At 38.4% G+C, this 18,075-nt stretch overlaps 1 protein-coding gene across 1 annotated transcript in view; it reads right to left on the minus strand.

The window, feature by feature from the left end:
• Window positions 1-18,075, minus strand: part of PDE11A (phosphodiesterase 11A) — a 134,739-nt gene that overhangs the window by 66,180 nt on the left and 50,484 nt on the right. Inside the window, exons 3-6 of the mRNA XM_054829644.1 lie at window positions 12,335-12,424; window positions 10,069-10,209; window positions 5,282-5,346; window positions 1,253-1,388 (exon numbers count right to left, since the gene is read on the minus strand). Of these exons, the coding sequence (XP_054685619.1) occupies window positions 1,253-1,388; window positions 5,282-5,346; window positions 10,069-10,209; window positions 12,335-12,424 (432 nt within the window). The remainder of the gene's footprint in view (window positions 1-1,252; window positions 1,389-5,281; window positions 5,347-10,068; window positions 10,210-12,334; window positions 12,425-18,075) is intronic.

An 18,075-nucleotide genomic window follows, 5' to 3' on the forward strand; every position in this document is an offset into this window, starting at 1 on the left:
ACTTGACTGACTGTAGAAATAATTGATTGTAACAACTGAATTTAAGAATTAAATTTTCACAGGAACCTACCAACAGAAAATAACGACTGCCCTTTACATTAAGTGTTTTCTTCTTCTCTATATAAATTGGCCAATGGCTCTACCTTGGAAAGGACTAACTGTGAAACAAATAAGAGACAGCTGAATTATTCAGGACATGATATATTAAAAGTACAAATGCAAACATATGAAGGATTGGTATACTTTATTTTAGCCTATCTGTTTGGCCCCAGGCATTAGACCAGAAATAGACCCCAGGCATTAAGGGTACTTTTTGAAATTCTGAACAAATTAGCATCAACACCATTTTCTTGCACACTTTTTACAGCAGTCTCCTTTTATTTTTCTTGTTTTGAAAAATTCTGCTGGTTTGAGAAATAATCCCTTTAAGGACACATGGAATAAAACTGGAACCAAGCAAACTCTCAACATGAAACGCTTCCAAGCACACTTATTGTGGTAATACAGTTTGGCAAGCTTGCTGACTAAAGCTGTCCACTGATTAATGTGCTGCCCAACTGCTGGCCAAGTCCCCCATAGTAATACTGTTTCACTGGACAGAATTCAGTGAACATTTTGTCCTTCCACATGCCTCTCATTTATTTAGGTGTTAAGTATACATTTTTATCTGCATCTACACCTTCCTGACTGAGGCTGGAATTAATACCTTAAGATACATAAACAACTTTTATTAGAAGTGATATGTATCTTGAAGAAATAACTAATCCAGTGTGTATATTTTATTTGTGCAAATTAAAAGGTTAGTTGGTTAAGTTAGATCACAAACAACATTTGTCTCTCTAGACACTGGTTGTGTTTACACTCTGTGTATGTACAGTCCCAGTCACTCCAACAACTAACAACGATGGTGCTGTTAACACTGAACACCAACAGCCAAATTTTCAGCAGTAAAAATCAGTTTGCATAAATATCAAAGCACTTGATAGAGGAAGGTATCACTTATAAATAGAAAAAAAAAGAATCATGGACAGACAAGGTAACTGCCTACAGTCATACACTAATTCAGTGACCTGTGTTTAGTGTATAAAGCCATGGCAATGCCAACAGATCAGGAGGAGGACATACTGGATAGAAAATCTAATTCAAAAATATATATTCACCTTTTACAGCCATGATAATATGATAAAATTGTATTATATTAGTTGCAATGCCAAAAGTGTGATGTATATTTACATTTCTAAAAATCTCTTACTTCAGCATCAAAGCGAGGATCCTGATAGGCATCACTGATGTTCACTGGGAGACCCGTGGAAGCTACGAGTTCAGCAATGCTATTATTTATTAGCCAGTCAGAATAAGATGATGGTTTCTCCACACTTTCTTTGAAACTATCAAAAGGCATAACAAGGGAAGAATACAGTCAACATTGCTTGAAAGTCCAACATGTCTTACAGGAATATTCATAGGAACAGCAGAACCATTCTCCGAAAGAAGGATGCACAGTAAAATGCTTGGAAGACTCAAAGTGAATGCATTGATTTTCTGGAGACTAATTCAACTAAGTCACTCATTTGAAAGATAACTCAATATTCTTAAACAACTATAAATAAAGATAATAATAATGATTTACACAAATAAATCAAAGTGTATCAACTTTCATTTGGGATAAGAATTTTGAGCGACTGTAATAAATGTTATGTGTATACTTTCACAGGAACCTTTACAGAAATATAATGTTTTTTGAGCTAAGTAGAAAATTCACATTTATAATTTAAAATGTGTTTCAGGACATCAATACTTGAGAAGCAAAAAAATCTTTAAGGATAAGAATCTAATTTCAAACACATAGCTCCCAGTTCATACCTTAAAAATCTGGATATTATCATTATAATGTAAGACACTTTAAATCAGGACTGGATTATGGGTGTCAAGCATTAAGCAGCAAATGAATTCAAGTAAAAGAAACATGATATAATTCAGGAAGAAGTTTTAAAAGTATGTTCTACTATGTTGTCTCCTTTCCTAGCAAGTGCTTTACAATCTACGCTCTGGAAGAGAGGCACTCAACTTTCACTAGGAGGAAATATCAATGCTTCATTCTGATGTAAATCACAGCCAGCTGGTTCTCTCTCCATCCTCAGCAGCTCAGAACACTCAGAAGCTACTCTCAAAATCACAAGCAACAATTTTCTCCAAACCGTGCAAAATCGTGAGTGATTCCTGCTGGACTGATGCAGGCAGCTGCATGCCACCATCTCCCTGTCTTGCCCACACACTGGCAGGAGCACTGCAGGCCAGGCAGGAGAGTCAACCCAGCTCAAGAGCACCGAGCAGTGCTGCAGGCTCCCCTTACGCAGCTGCTTGCCTTGCTATCTTCTTCAAAGCCTTCCTGACAGGGATGGCAGAAAGTACAGTAGGGAAGTGGTACAGCCAAAATCATGGGTACATTCAATCCTCTCTAAAGAGTGAGATGAACCCTTCAGGCTCCTAGGACTAGAAGAGCAGAAAGATGCCTTAAGCAGCATAAAAGTACTGCAAGCAACGAGTGCACATCATCATCCCAGGGACAGTGGTGGTGAAACAGTGGCAGCAGGGATTTCAGCACTTTCTACCAGCCCAACTGGGAGGGAGCACAGATGTTTTCTCCCATGCAACCCATACTCTGACTCAGATAGCTGACCTTTCCACTACCACTGGGTCTCAGGTTAGATAGGTGTAACCTCAGTTACATCATCTGCCAAGATAACTTCCTCTGTGCAGGAAAGGCAGAGCCCACAGCACCTTCCCTCGGGGTCATTTTCATCCAGAATACATCAGAACAAAACCCTCAAGGCTTCTGAGATTTATGTAATCATTATTCAAAGGGAGAGAAAATTTAGGAGACTTGGCAAACCTGTACTTCAAGAACAAAATGATTGACAAAAAGGAGAACATCAGTGTGCCATTATGGATAATAAACAAACTTGATCATGGTGCGTGCTGGAAAATGGCAAACTGAACAGATAAAAGCAAGTGTGCTCTTGCAAAGTATTTCTTTACAATCAACAGCAGAGTAAATTGAGATGAGTATTCATTATAATATTTAGGGACTGAACAGGTAAACTGCTATTAGCCAGATGTAAGAAGGGCAAAAGAAAAGCCAATTTCTTCTAAAACTGTGTGAGAAAGTATGTTAGGACATGAAAAGTTATATTGTCCTTGGAGCATCTCTCTCTTTCACATAAAACTTATAACTAGAACTGTTGTCAGCCTATAATCTCTTTGGATTTCCACTAAAATTTCAAAGAAATAATATTTATCTTCACTGGTGTGATCATGAAGAAACTCATCTTGCCTCCCCCCCCCCATGAAACGTCTCATGACTTTACATCAGCTAGGGCTGCAGAATATAAAATGAAAAGGGCAAAACTCACTAGAAAAATGCTCAAATGTCAAGGGCTTGCGGCATTGTTCTGTATCCTAACTAACCTTTATTTTCCTTCTATAGTGCCAATAACTCAAGCTGTGCCTGTGCTAGATCCAAATGTGACATTATATCTGCCAGTCTAACCTTGGTCTTTGTCAAACCAACTTCACTCTCCACTGGATGAAAAATGAAAGAAAAAGCGATAAATCTTTATATTATGATACACAGTAATATACCTTTATAAATCTTATAAAGACTAGCTAGGAGGTTGCATGTGTTTATTCACATCATCTCAGACTAAAGGTAAAATAATCTTGACTACATGCAGAGCAGGCTACTACAAATTCCTTTTCGGTAACATGCTAATATAACTATGGTAACAAGAAATGAGCCAGCTTGGTTATCTTGACACCACTCTACATTGTTTTGACTTATTTGGCTACAGATCAAGTTTGAGAAAAACACGAATAACAACCACATCCCTTGATTCATACTCCTGTCCCTGAACAAAAGGAATGCATTTTCATTAATTTTAATGACCTAGGAAAGACCAACTGCTACTCTGAAGCTCTTTGTCAAAAACAGTAACTTGTGATTCCCAGATGAATTAGCAGCTTATTTATTCATATTTAAACCTTCCTATCTTTTATTACTTGTTTTCCTTTTCCATTTGTCTCACCATTCCCATCTCTCAACTAGTGGATAGGGCATGGAAGAGATCTAGCTTCTACCCATCTTTCTGTGTGGCCCTGGACTCTGCTGCCAGCTTGTGTATCTTAAAAATAACACTACCCATTTTTGTAACACTGTGAGATCAATCCATGAAAAGCATTAAGAATTACGACCTGTTGTAATCTGGAGTACAATGTTCACATTCACCTTAATGAAGTGGTAGCTTCTTACCACACTAGAGGTGAAGAAATAAAGCATGGAAGAAGGCAAATTACCCAAAAATATTTTAAAAGCTGCTTAAAGGGCTTAAATATGGCAAAGCACAAAGTAATCTTCAATTTGCTAAGCTATAAATAGCAAGTTGGACAGAAGGCTAGGTTTATCATTATGGCAGCTATTTGACATGGAAACTTCTAATTCAGAGTCAGTATGTATTGATTTGCAGAAAATATGCAGAATAATCACTGAGTTTGGGCCCTGAAGGATGGGAGAAACATTCTCACAATAGCCCTGAATCTTCATCCACTTGGTTGGTATGTAGGACATTTTATGTGAACTGTTACTAGTTGTATTATCTTGTAGGAATTAATACAGTAATCCAACACAGATAAAAAGCTCTTTCTATTGCTACTTTCAATTAGCCCTTTATCAATGTTTAAATACAGATCCAACTAAGCAAAATATATACTTTTATTGTGACGGGGCTCCCAAACAAGATTTAGTGACAGGAACACAATTTCTAGGAAATACATGTTCTCTGAGGTTTTTAGGCTTTCCAGCCTGACAACAAGAGCAGAAATAAAATTTTATTGGAAATCTTTCAACACAACTGTAAGGAGGCATTTTGTAAGAGGTCAACAATCTAAAATAATTTTGCAATTTTTACTTCAGTATTAACTATGCAAAACAACATTTGACTGTTCTCCAGAAGTTCAACAACAAGTCAGTTATTTCCTGGTTTCTTCTCTGAGACAATGTTAGCACATATATATACACACACATATAAATACAGGCACATTATGTTTATTCAAGCAAGTCTCCATTTGAAGCAAGCAGGAGTCTTGCCTGAATAAAAACTGTAGACTCACACTCTTCAATCAAATCTACCCAAAGTTCCATAAGAAAATAAAACTGTGATCAAGCAAATTTAAAACTATGTGAAAAATGAAGTAATCCATTACCATAGAAGACATGAGCACTAACCTGTTGTCAGTATCAGCACTGCATTTTGGAGATAACAACTCAAAGGACTTTGTAAATTTCACCACCTGTCACAAAAAAAGTAACTTAAAATTGTTACTAAGATGAATAAATATGTGAGGAAACAGTAATAGAAGGTTCCCATATTTAAACCATATTTTTATCCAATGGTCTTAGAATAAAAATTCAATCTGTATTCCCCCAACGTTCAAAATACACACTGTGCACAGTTCACTAACAAACAACATAAAATCAAATGATATCTTTAGATTCCTTCACGAAACTATTTTCTGCAACAATATATGCTTCCCTTCAAAGGCCTTTGGCACATGAATTATGGAGCTTTATGCAAAACTTTGTGCTTTTTTTTAATATAGGAAAATAAACAGACCCATTTGCACTACCAATTGCCACCAATTTTCCTTGAACATACGTGCCAACAGCACATAAGTGAGACTTTAAGAGTGGCTAATGTGACAGAGAACACAGGTAATGGTTTTGGATGCTAGTATGAGTAACCTTCCACTTTGGTTCTGTATGGCAAAAGGTGTTTAAGGGATGCACAAGTGACAATATTTTAGACATGACTTAACATTGAGTTTCTCTATGGAGATCTATTTTGATATATAGGTTAATTCTCCAAAATAGGGGCAAATCAGGAAAAAAACTGTTTTGCCACTTGTAAAAATGACCAAGTGGGTGGCAAGATGCTGTTCTCCTACTTCAAATTAACCTGAGATTTATGAGTGTTCAGAAAAAGTTTAGGCTTAACTAAATACCTTGGCTGTCCACATTTCAGAATTTGGTCTAGAGGAATGAGAACCCATTGTGTGGTTTGGAAAAAACCCCCTCCATGCTCAAAGGTAGAAATATTAACCAAGAGCAGAAAAATGTAGTGAACAATGCCACCACAGCCTGCTACTAACACAATGTACTCTTTTGTGAAAAATAAAGATCATATTATACTTGCAAACATAGTGGCATTTCATAAGAATGTAGTAAAACTATATCTTGTAATTATAAAATCAGTACGGGGGGTCTAGAAAGAGAAAATAAACTAGAAACATTAAAATTCTATAACAGAATATATAAGCAAAATACAAACCTTGATCTTGCTTTTATGAAAGCTAGTGTAATTTAGGGCATACTCCACTGAAAGTACTTAATTTCTATTAGTTTAAATGAAATGAGAATCATATCTTTCCTCCAGGAAAGAAAATAATTGGGGTTTTTCTGCCATACACACAAACTTGTGATTCTGTCTCTGATAATCATTTAGACTTGTCACAGCCCAGCAACAAATAATCAATTACAGAGTCAGTGAATCCAAAGATACTTGGATGGAAAAAAGAATTATATTACAAGCAACATTTTTATCCTTCAACTACTTCTAAAATCAGTAGAAAGGAGGATAGTTTGTGTTGAATAGCCTGAAAACACTGAAGGGAGCTACCAATATAAAGGCAGTCACTTATTTTACTACTACTAACAATAGTCATAAAAACGTTCAACATTTTTAAAGAGGCTCTCATACCCTACGAATGGCAGTACTACAAAGTTGCAGTGAAAGCCCCTGTCAAACCTATGCATGACATCCAACTCTTGACAAATACTTTCATATAGCTTACATCCATCCGTTCAACTTAACGGAGCTCTGCAATGAAATAATTATTCCTTGGTCAAGTGGACAGAGCAATTGCTAAACCAAAACATACTTCAGTATTGATAAAAGTCCTTTTTCACTTCACCTGCTTAATGCAAAAGCTTGTTCTTATCACAAGAACAAGTATGTGACTATTTAGACATTTGTATGCAAATGTGTCTTTTCCAATGGATTTTCTGTTACCTCAGGGAAAAATTACTAGGTCAAAATAACAAGAGGACTTATCTTTTCACAGCATTTTCATCATTTAGGAACCGAGACTGGTTCTCATTATTTATTTTGCAAAGTATTAAAGAAACTTGTTAAAATGTGCAAACATAGCTGCCCCCAAACATACCCCTGCCAACAGCTACAGTGAGTGGAAAATTCTCAGGAAGGAACAAATCCCACGGAGTAGCGGCCACAAAAAGTAGCTGAGAAATCTCCTTGTGTTGGAGGTTCAGCCCTTACTGTCTTGCTGTTCTTCCACATTAAAATACTCGATTTCACCAAAGAACATTCATGAGACAAGTTCAGAAGCAGACTACTGTGGAGACACTGATTAGATTGCTGTAAAGCCCACTGAGTTGCTGAACACACAGGATGGTCGGCTAACAGAGTCTTGATGAGATTATTTTTATCTGTCATTTCTGAAGGACCAGTAGTCTGATTAAAGATGTAACATGTTACATACTAGAATAGAAACTACACAAGTATTTCAGTTTGCTACAATTAAACAGATGCAAAATTATGAACACTGTACAAATATCAACAAAGATGTCTGATAATTATTGATTGGAATGTATGCAGAAAAGGTTAGTTCTAAAAATGAGCATTAAAGATTTGGTTGATGATATAACTGTTTCTGGTTCTGAAACTGCTTGCAAGCACCACCCATTTGGTAAGTCATTGTGGTGGGTTGACCCTGGCTGGGGGCCAGGTGCCCACCAGAGCCACTCTATCGCTCCCCTCGTTCACTAGACAGGGGAGAAAAAGTACAAGAAAAAGCTTATGGGTCAAGATAAGGACAGGGAGAGATCACTCACTAATTGTTGTCATGAGCAAAACAGACTGAACTTAGAGAGGAGATTCATCTAATTTATTACTAAGCAAAACAGAGTAGAGGAATGAGAAATAAAAAAAAAAAAATATCTTAAAACACCTTCTCCCCCCCCCCCCATCTTCCCAGGCTCAACTTCACTCCCGGCTTCAACCTCTGCCCCGCCCCCCCAGCAGCACAGGGGGACGGGGAATGGGGGTTACGGTCAGTTCATCACACGGTGTTTCCGCCGCTTCTTCATCCTCAGGGGGAGGACTCCTCTCATCGTTCCCCTGCTCCAACATGGAGTCCCTCTCACTGGAGACAGTCCTTCACAAACTTCTCCAACATGAGTCTCTCCCACGGGCTACAGTCCTTCATGAACTGCTCCAGCATGGTCTCTTTCATGGGGTGCAGACCTTCAGGAGCAAACTGCTCCAGCGTGGGTCCCCCACGGGGTCACAAGTCCTGCCAGCAAACCTGCTCTGGCGCAGGCTCCTCTCTCCATGGATCCACAGGTCCTGCCAGGACCTTGCTCCAGCGTGGGCTTCCCACGGGCCGCAGCCTCCTTCAGGTGCCTCCACCTGCTCCGGCGTGGGGTCCTCCACGGGCTGCAGGTGGAATCTCTACACCCCCTCATCCTTCCTCCATGGGCTGCAGGGGGACAGCCTGCTTCACCATGGTCTTCACCACGGGCTGCAGGGGGATCTCTGCTCCGGCACCTGGAGCACTTCCTCCCCCTCCTTCTGCACTGACCTTGGTGTCTGCAGAGTTTCTTACATCTTCTCACTCCTCTCTCCGGCTGCAAAAGCACTCTCTGGTTTTTTTTAACTTCTTAAATATGTTATCACAGAGGCACTGATTGGCTTGGCCTTGGCCAGCAGCAGGTCCGTCTTAGAGCTGGCTGGCATTGGCTCTATCAGACACGGGGGAGCTTCTAGCAGCTTCTCACAGAAGCGACCCCTGTAGCCCCCCCACTACCAAAACCTTGCCACGCAAACCCAACACAGTCATTAGCCTGAAAATATTAGCAAGGTCATAAATTCCAGGTAAATGTAAATGAAGCTACAGACAGGATTTTTCTTTCCTTCTAGTGGCTATACCATGAAAGAAGAGAACTGAGCAAATAAATATTCAATAACAAATCAGGTAATTTTTCTTTTTTTAAGCTGACCACAAGAGCACCTTGCTTCTCAGTTAAACTGTCCTAGCTGCTCTGTAGTAAGCCCTAATTCCATCACACAGGATCACACCACTGATAGATCCATCAGCAACTTACAGACATTCCATTAAATGCCTTCAAATGACCAGAAGAAATCATAAATGTACCTTTCAGTTTCCATTTGAAAAACTGACTATACTGGTTTTGGTTGGGATAGAGTTAATTTTCTTCATAGTAGCTTGTATGGTGACATGTTTTAGATTTGTGATGAAAACAGCCTTGATAACACAGGGATGTTTTCATTACTGCTGAACAGTACTTATACAGTGTCAAGGCCGCCTCTGTTTCTCACCCTGCTGCCCCAGTGAATAGATTGGGAGGGGACACAGCCAGGACAGCTGACCCCAGCTGACCAAAGGGATATCCCATACCATATGACATCATGCTCAGCAATAAAAGCTGCAGGAAGGAGGAGGAGGAAGGGGGTCACTTTCAGACTTATGGCATTTGTCCTCCCAAGTAATCGTTACGTGTGATGGAGCCCTGCTTTCCTAGAGATGACAGAACACCTGTCTGCCAATGGGAAGTAGCATATGAATTCCTTATTTTGCTTTGCTTGTGCATATAGCTTTTGCTTTACCTACTGAACTGTCTTTATCTCAACTCAGGAGTTTTAACTCTTTACTCTTCCAATTCCCTTCCCCATCCCACTGGGGTGGAGAAATGAGTGAGAGGCAGTGTGGGGCTTAGCTGCCTACTGGGGTTAAACCATGACAGTGGTGGTGATAAAGGTTCAACCTGTACCTAACTTACATTTAAGTATGATGTGCTGGAGGAATACTTGCTGACCAGTACTTACATATGATATGAAATAGCTTTACCACAATAAAGGCAGCTGCTCCACCACTCAAATATTAGCCTTCTACAGAATGTGCAGCCATACTTACTGGTGATTCAATATCTTCCAGAAGTAATACTGAGCACCGTTCACACTTCAGCAGAGTCTGGGCCCGATGCATAATTTTCTTGACAATTTTCTCTAAGTCAGTCTGTTCCTCAAAGAGGTCATTCACTACTTCCAGTAAAGCCTGCATACAAGGACAGAAAACTCTTGTATTGGTTGTAGAATTAATTAATACATGGAGCATTGCAAAGAAGGCATAATACTAAAATCAATCCCAGAGATGAGTGATCCATTGAAATCTTCATTCAAATAAAGTTCTTAATGATTATGGCAACAGAATTGTGGTGGGGGGATCTGAAGAAAGTTAAGTATTTCTTAGCTCACAACTGAACACAATCCAACTCCTAGAAAACAATGGGAATCTTTCAAACTATTTCGCTGTGGTCCAAAAATGAAACAATGGCTGTAATGCAACTCTCCAAGTACACAGTATGGATTGAGTTACTTGATTTGCTATATTGAATTTGCTGGTGAAGTTAAACTCCATTTTATTCATTTATTACCCATTTTGCGTGTTCAAAGCTGGAAAGAAATAAACACATCAATACTTCCATAATTCCAATATCACTCTGATCTAGTCTTTACCACTAACAACATGTCTGTAAAATACAAGGCTTTAAAACGAAGGGCTTCCCCTCTCATTTCATCAACTTCAAAAATAATAGGCCATGTTCTTTCTTACCACGGGTCCAAAGAAGCGTGCTTTTTTCTTTATACTGGTTTAGGGCACCAACATTAAAGAACACCCATATAGGCAAGCATATAAACGCTAGTGGTCTTAGCTCTCCTAACGCAGTGGTCGCCAACAAAATGTTGGTCATAGTCACTGGAAATTGCCACCATTGGTGTCCACTTTGATAGGGAAGGCAGACTACGGACATGTCCATCGTGCGTTACTTGCCAAGTAATTTCAACTATGGACTAGGCAAAGCTAAAGACCACCAAGGGATCAGAAATGCAATTAAGTACAGGCCACCATGTAGCTGTCAAATGGCAATGATATTTGTTATGTCTCACGTGGCTGAAGTAGCAACAAGAAACAAAGAATCTGTATCTAATCCAATTTCCTGATTTTGGATTTTCTAATGAAGAATAAGAATGTCCCTAATACTTTTCTGCTGAATGCTTCCTCAGATTAAACAATGACTCCTCGAAAGTCTGTCATTGTTCTCTGCAGGCTGGGAAGCTGCAGCAAATTTTAAGTCTCTATGTCGTCAAACAATTATTTTGTATGAACATCAAAGAAAAAAAATCTTTGGCAGAAAAGTCTTTCTTTCTTCCCCAAGTCTCCTCCACATCTCCACCCCAAAATACAGTGGTCTGTAGTCAGACCTGGACAGAAGACAAGCTTAGATCCTTCATGACCCTTAAATACACACACTATTAGAAAGGGCTATTAGTTTTCAAGGTAGTGGAAAGCATTAGTTTCCATACATGGAAAGAACCAAATCCTCAATATACAAATGTTAGTGCTCAATACACAGACCTACCCCACTGTTGTTTCCCCTGCTTTGTGAAGCAAGAGTACGTTCACCACCACCAGTGGTATTTCTACTAAAGCTTTGGAGCTGCGATCCATAATAACAAAAGTATCACTTCCCATCATTGCAGGAAAGGTGATTTAAAAAAAAAAGAAACCAACAACTATAAAAAAATAAAATAAAAATTACCATTTTATTTCTTAAAAAAATTAAGACGTCTCTGAGAAGTAAATGACATGTGAGGTCAGCATTATTTTCACATCTTTGGAGCCTCCTGTCCCAACTCATGCATGGCATCAGCAATCATGAGTAATGTGAGTAACATATCTATGCAGACACATGCTGTCAAACCCTTCACAAACAGGTTTTTTTCTTGCTTACTTTTATAAAGATATATCCACATTATTTGCACATGAATTGAATATTATAAATTCAGGATGGCAAAGGTTTGATATTACTGGAATTTTATGAGAGTTTGAATCTCTGCCAAAGTAACACTCCTGCGCTGTGTCACAAACACAATTGTTTCAGCACTACGAAACATGGAACTGACATCAGGAAACAACAGCCGCCACCACCATGAACGTATTTCCCTCCCACGCTCTCTGCTTGCTGCCTCAGTCAAGATAGTGATCTGTTGAAAAATGCATTTTTTGAAATAAAACATAGTTAAAACTGTCTGCTTAGCAAACATGTATACATAGCTGGAATCTGAAGGAACAAGAGATGAAGGTTTGATATTGGTCCAATATATATTTTTTTACTTACCCTGCTTCTGTCATATTCCTTCCTTGAAGCTGCAAAGAGCTGGGCATTGGATATGGCAATCCCACAGAACGGGAGATACATCTGCATCACCTAGTATCAAAAGAAACTCCCAGTCATTAAAATCAACTACAATTAGACACTCATGTTACTAGCAAAGAGACCTAACCCTAGGTGACATATCCCAGGAGGGTCTCAGCTCACTCACTCTTCAGCAGAACACTAAACAAAACAAAATCATAACGGGTAAGGCACATAAAATAGCACAGAAATCGAACGTGTAGGAAAGAACAAATGCATTTCAGTTCACAGGTCCGAGCAGTGAAGGTCCTCTATAACTTGTCTGGAAAACTGGAGATGCTCAAGTCTATAAAATGTCTGCTGAAGATTACATTAAATTACTGTAGATAGTACAGCTTCCCTAGAAAAAGTATTCTTTATTTTTCTGGACTGCTTTTTTGTTCTAAGCTCAAGAAGCAAGCTTGAGTCACATTCCTGCTGATTTCTAGATGATGTAGATTTTGGAGAATACCAGCACAGTGATCCAAAACTATCAGTCAGAAAGCTGATTGTCTTCTCAATGAACATGCTTCAGATACTGGGCCTTAATGCATCACCATACATTAAGAAAGATCAGACAAAGAGGAACAGGGAAAACATTTTGAGGTGCACAAAATTACTTTAGGCTGGCTATGACTTTAGGCATACTTTAGGCTGGCTGTGAAATGAATAGACTAGGCTAGTCAAATACTTGAATACCTGTAGGGCTGGCACTTTCACAAGGATGACAATGGATCGAAGTACAATAATATTAGCATTTTTAAGCCACATACTGGTAATAAGTCTGTAACATACTGCCACTGCTAAGTGGTTCCCAAGGTAAGGTCTGAGACACTAAGTAAATTTTATAGGTGCTGAAGAGCCTTAACATTTGCAGAGCCTGTGACAGTTGGGGCACTCTGCTGTTTACAGAGCCACAAGAATGCTGCAGCAGCTAACCTTTCTTCTCTCTAGGCTGTTGACTGGGAGATACACTGTAAGCAATCCTTTCTGTGACAAGTTTTGGCATCAAGAAAGTGGTATTTGTCTTTGAAATTTCATTTAATTAAAAAAAATTACTGCTAACCCAGGGAAGTGGGCTATTGAGACTATTTGAGGAAAAAACCCCAAGAATTGTAAGCATCCAGAAGAACCAAAAGAGCAGCAACTGCTGTTCTATTTTATCTTCCTTAAACACTCCACTGGTTACATGTATACTTAGTCTGTGTTTGTGTAATGATGAGTTTTCAAAAAGGATCTTCAGATCCTCTGAATTTTGCCATTTTGTCAGAGTAATTGCACATTCTAAGGATGCACACAAATACACTATACTGCTAATTTGCAAACAGTTTTGTCCTCCTCCTATCACGGTTCACTCTAAAGGAAAATGACATACTTTAGACTCTACAAACACTCATCTTTTCAGAGAGGCAGTAATTAAACTAGCCAACTATCACACCAGATCAGCAGGAAACAGTACACAAAATGAAAAATAAAAAGACTGTAACAAATCACCGAGAGGTTCATTTTTTTATAAGAACTTCTCTGAATTTTGTATATTTCAGTTTAGATTTTATTTCCAAAATGAAACAAAAAAAATTTTTTTCTTGTAATAGCACTAAATATCAGAGCCAAGTAGAGATGCAGAGTAGAAAAGCTTTAACCTGAGAAAAATCTGATCTTTAGTGCAATTATGAATATCATAGTGATAGTGGATACGTTTTTACTTAATAAAAATAAGTAAATACTAGTATTTATTGCCCTTATATTGGAACCTCTACTACCAAAAGTAATGTGACCCTGTGGCAATGGAAAGCACACAAATTTATAAACCTTCAGCCATCCCAAAAACAGCTAGCAAAGACATCTTTTTTAGCCAGAAGAAAATACGATTTTGCAATATTGAAAAACACTGCTCTCTGGAACCCAAAGTCCAAGGCACTGACTCTATACAGAAATCAGCGTCCATAAAACACTGGTTTATGAAATGTCAAGAGTCTGGAAAGCTGATGACTTACATCATTCTTTTCACCACTCAAACTAATTGTGTAAGGTGCAGTGCAACTAAGAAAGAGACACCAAGCTGTTTAAGATCATCAGTAGAAAAAAATAATAAATGTGCACAGCTATGAAGAAAGAAAAGCAAAAAACAACTGTCAGGGAGAGAGGAGCCACCTGTGATAACAGATAAATCAATTATCCTGTTTACTTCAGAACAAGTGACAAAACTAAAGCCTACTACCATTCCTCTTTTGTACTTTCTGAACGGTTAAGGGTGACTGCTGCCTGAACTGCTTTTGGCAAATTCTAATGCAGTACTAAATAAACAATAAAGACATTTCTAATGGTAAGTGAATTTTAAATAAGATTTTTTTTGACAAAAATTGCAGAACAGACTAGAAAGCAGTTATCCCATTCTGATTTCACATTACGAATTTAAATCTGCAGTACTCAAGACTGCTTTACAAGCACCTCCAACATGTTGATGCCGTGGCCATTGACACTGCATACAAATATGGAGTAACATAATATTCAACTCTTATCTGTCTGAGCTACATACTGTAAGGAGCTGGGGGGTATTGTTACGCCAGATTCACTTCAGGAATTTTCCCTCCAAAGAGCGCAAACAGTTGAGGAAATGGCATATACCCCCATAAGCTGGACATATCCTTTTTTCCTCCTTTTAAATCATAGGTATATAATTACTAGTTCTCTGGTGCTGCAAGGTAAAAACATATTGCATCACTGAACTGTAATGCACTGTAATTCTATTTCCATTCCTGTTCGATTACTGCTATTTTTCCTTAAAGAGAAGGATGTAACTTACAATGAGCATACAGCACAGTCCATATTTTACTATCTTCATTCTTCAGCATGGACATGCTTCGGTAATATAATACTGACTTCTGGTAACAGCAAATAAATTGGGCAGAAGACTAAATTATATTGAAAGGACAGAGTATTGAAAGGTACACTTTTAAGCAGCACATGACAGGAAGTGACACTGATAAATGACATGGTTATTTTAATTTGCCTTGGTAAGACAAGATCTTGTTAAGAAGGAGCTGTTTTCTTTCTCCCTATCTGCTGTTTTTCCTGCAGCCTTGAACAGGCCAGGCCAGCTTGCCTCTACCAGCCAATGTCTGTACAGGCTTTACCAAACAGTTTTATTACACAGTGAAGCCAGCCTGATGCTGGAACTTGTAAAGGAACCACTGATACCTGATCCAAAGGGTGAGCATGCAACATGTTTCCATTACATCTGTGCAGAAAATACTGGTGTGAAACTCATGGAAAAACACCTAACATACCCTGAAGGACATAAAATAATTTCCCTTTGTTATACTGAAGGCCATTAAAAAAATAATTTTGAACTAATGACAGGAAAAGAACCTACAGATTTATTAAACAAAGCCATTTCCTAAGAAAGCAAATAGACAGAATATAAAAACATCAAAAATATAGCTTTAATAGATATACCTCATTAATTTATTTTGGCAAATAAGATTAGTTGTAATGATTCATCACAGTACTTTGTGGCATATTAACAAATCAGTAAATGTGTAACAGTATATTTTATAAAAATGATGTTCAGTCTGAATAGTAAGCTAATCTAATGAACCTGCTGAGATGTTGGAACAGACTACTATTTTTTTCATGCCAACTATAAAGCATTCAGATACAATAACTGCAGGTTAACAAGATTATATTGTGAATTACTTGAGCATTCAGTGCCCAGGTAACCTGATCCAGTTTCTCATACCTAACCTTCTAACAAGTACTACATCCTTGGGCAGCAACTACACTCACCTCACAAATTCAGTGGCATACAAAAGCTAAAAAGCTGTGCTCACAAACTGTTCAGAATTTTATCAGGGCAGGAAATCTTCTGTGAAAAGAAGATGAAGTAATGGGCACTAGTTCAATATCTCATCCTCTTAATTTCTAAATTCTATTATTTCATTATGGGGTTATTTTATGTTAGGAGTATTAAAACACAGCTACCAAGAGAATGAACAAGATAAGTACTAGAAGCTTTAATATTCAATTACACAACCACTTACATTTTCAGCTAGGTCTTGAAGATGACGTATCTTTTCCACAAAACTACATCAGTAAGATCAAATAACTGCCCCAGGCACAGTTAATTCTTCCTTCCCACAGAAGGATATTCCCATTGCTTTAGTATCTCTACACATCTCCAAACTTGTATGCCCAAAGTTAGACCTTTAAATCCACAATAAAAACTAAAGCAGAAGCTTGATACTTGGAAGTACAAAGCATTCCCAAATTCTGCAATATTAACTGCTAGGACAAGAAAGCTGCAATCTGTGCTTTTTTTTTTTTTTTTTTAATGGCATCAGTCCCGAAATCCAGATGAAGCACACCAGTTCTCCCTCAGAATTTCAGAGGACAGTCTTCCATGTGTTTCCTCTTCATAACCACAATTTTACAGGCCAAAAGTTCTATACCTAGTTGCACATCAGCATTTAGACACCCATACTACATATAATAGTAAAAATGATCATAAAAATAAAACCCATCAGTGTGTTATCAACATCATTCTCATACTAAATCCAAAACACAGTGCTATACTGCCGACAAGAAAATTAACTCTATATCAGCTGAAACCAGGATAGCATCCACCCTTTGTTCCATACCACTTCCTCTTCGTGAGAAGGTATAAAAGCCTTTAGTTTCCTAGCATCCATGTTGTTTTACCCTCATAAATAGCACAGACCCCACACCAACCACAAGACAGTACAAAATATTACCTTTCTTGCCCTATTCAGAAATATAGATGATCGTTTCTGCAGACATGTCTTTTGCTTACTTTTTTTTTTTTAATGACAGGTAACGATACAGACAATGAAACTGCATGCATGCAGACCTGCAATGCAGAAAGTTATTAGCTAATCGTGAAAAACAGCCAGTGCTGCAATGGCAGCACATTGCAGAAGTAAAATTTGCGCTTGCTGGCTGGAAAGCAGTCCCGAGTTCAGCTTCAGCTAAATGCAATGACATTTACCCTGCCTCCCCCGCATGTGGTTTTGCCTGCACTAAGCATCCTCAGAGAGCACCCGCTGCCATAACTATCTGACAGATATAGTCTAACTCATGGCTTCTGACATACTCCAAGCACCCCCCTGCCTGTGGTCACAAAAGAAAACAATTTTGACATCTGATGGAAGAAAGAAGCCTCTCAGTAAGGCTTGCGTACGCAATCTGGCACAAACTCCAGGTTAAGCTCTCAGCAAACACTTGTCTGGTTCAACTGTTTTCTTTAGTGGCCATAGGACCCACTTCTCTTTACACAGCTTGCTTGGTAAGCCTGTGGGGGAATGGAGCTAGCACAGGCTTCCTAGAAAAAGAAAAGTCCTTTAAAGTAAATGTTTTTGCTATAGTTTAAAATTATAAATGTTTTGTGGACATACTTAAAACTAAGGGAAGCCAGCTGCCCTTTGAAACACTTCCTAAAGTGTTAAAAATAAGTTCAGAGAATGAAATATTCTACTGAATTCTGAAAACAAGAAGCCAAAATCAACTGCAAAATGGTTAAGCACAAGCATTCATCCTAGCTCCATCACCTTCTGCCAGCTGTGCACTGTCTGGTTATCCATGCCTCTGATAAATGCTGATCATCACCTAGGTTTGCAATTCTCAGAAATATTTTCCAAAATTATTTTTCCACTCCAAGCATGGAC

The sequence above is a fragment of the Grus americana genome, chromosome 6 (genome assembly GCF_028858705.1).
Source record: "Grus americana isolate bGruAme1 chromosome 6, bGruAme1.mat, whole genome shotgun sequence".
In the NCBI taxonomy this organism is placed as follows: Eukaryota; Metazoa; Chordata; class Aves; order Gruiformes; family Gruidae; genus Grus; species Grus americana.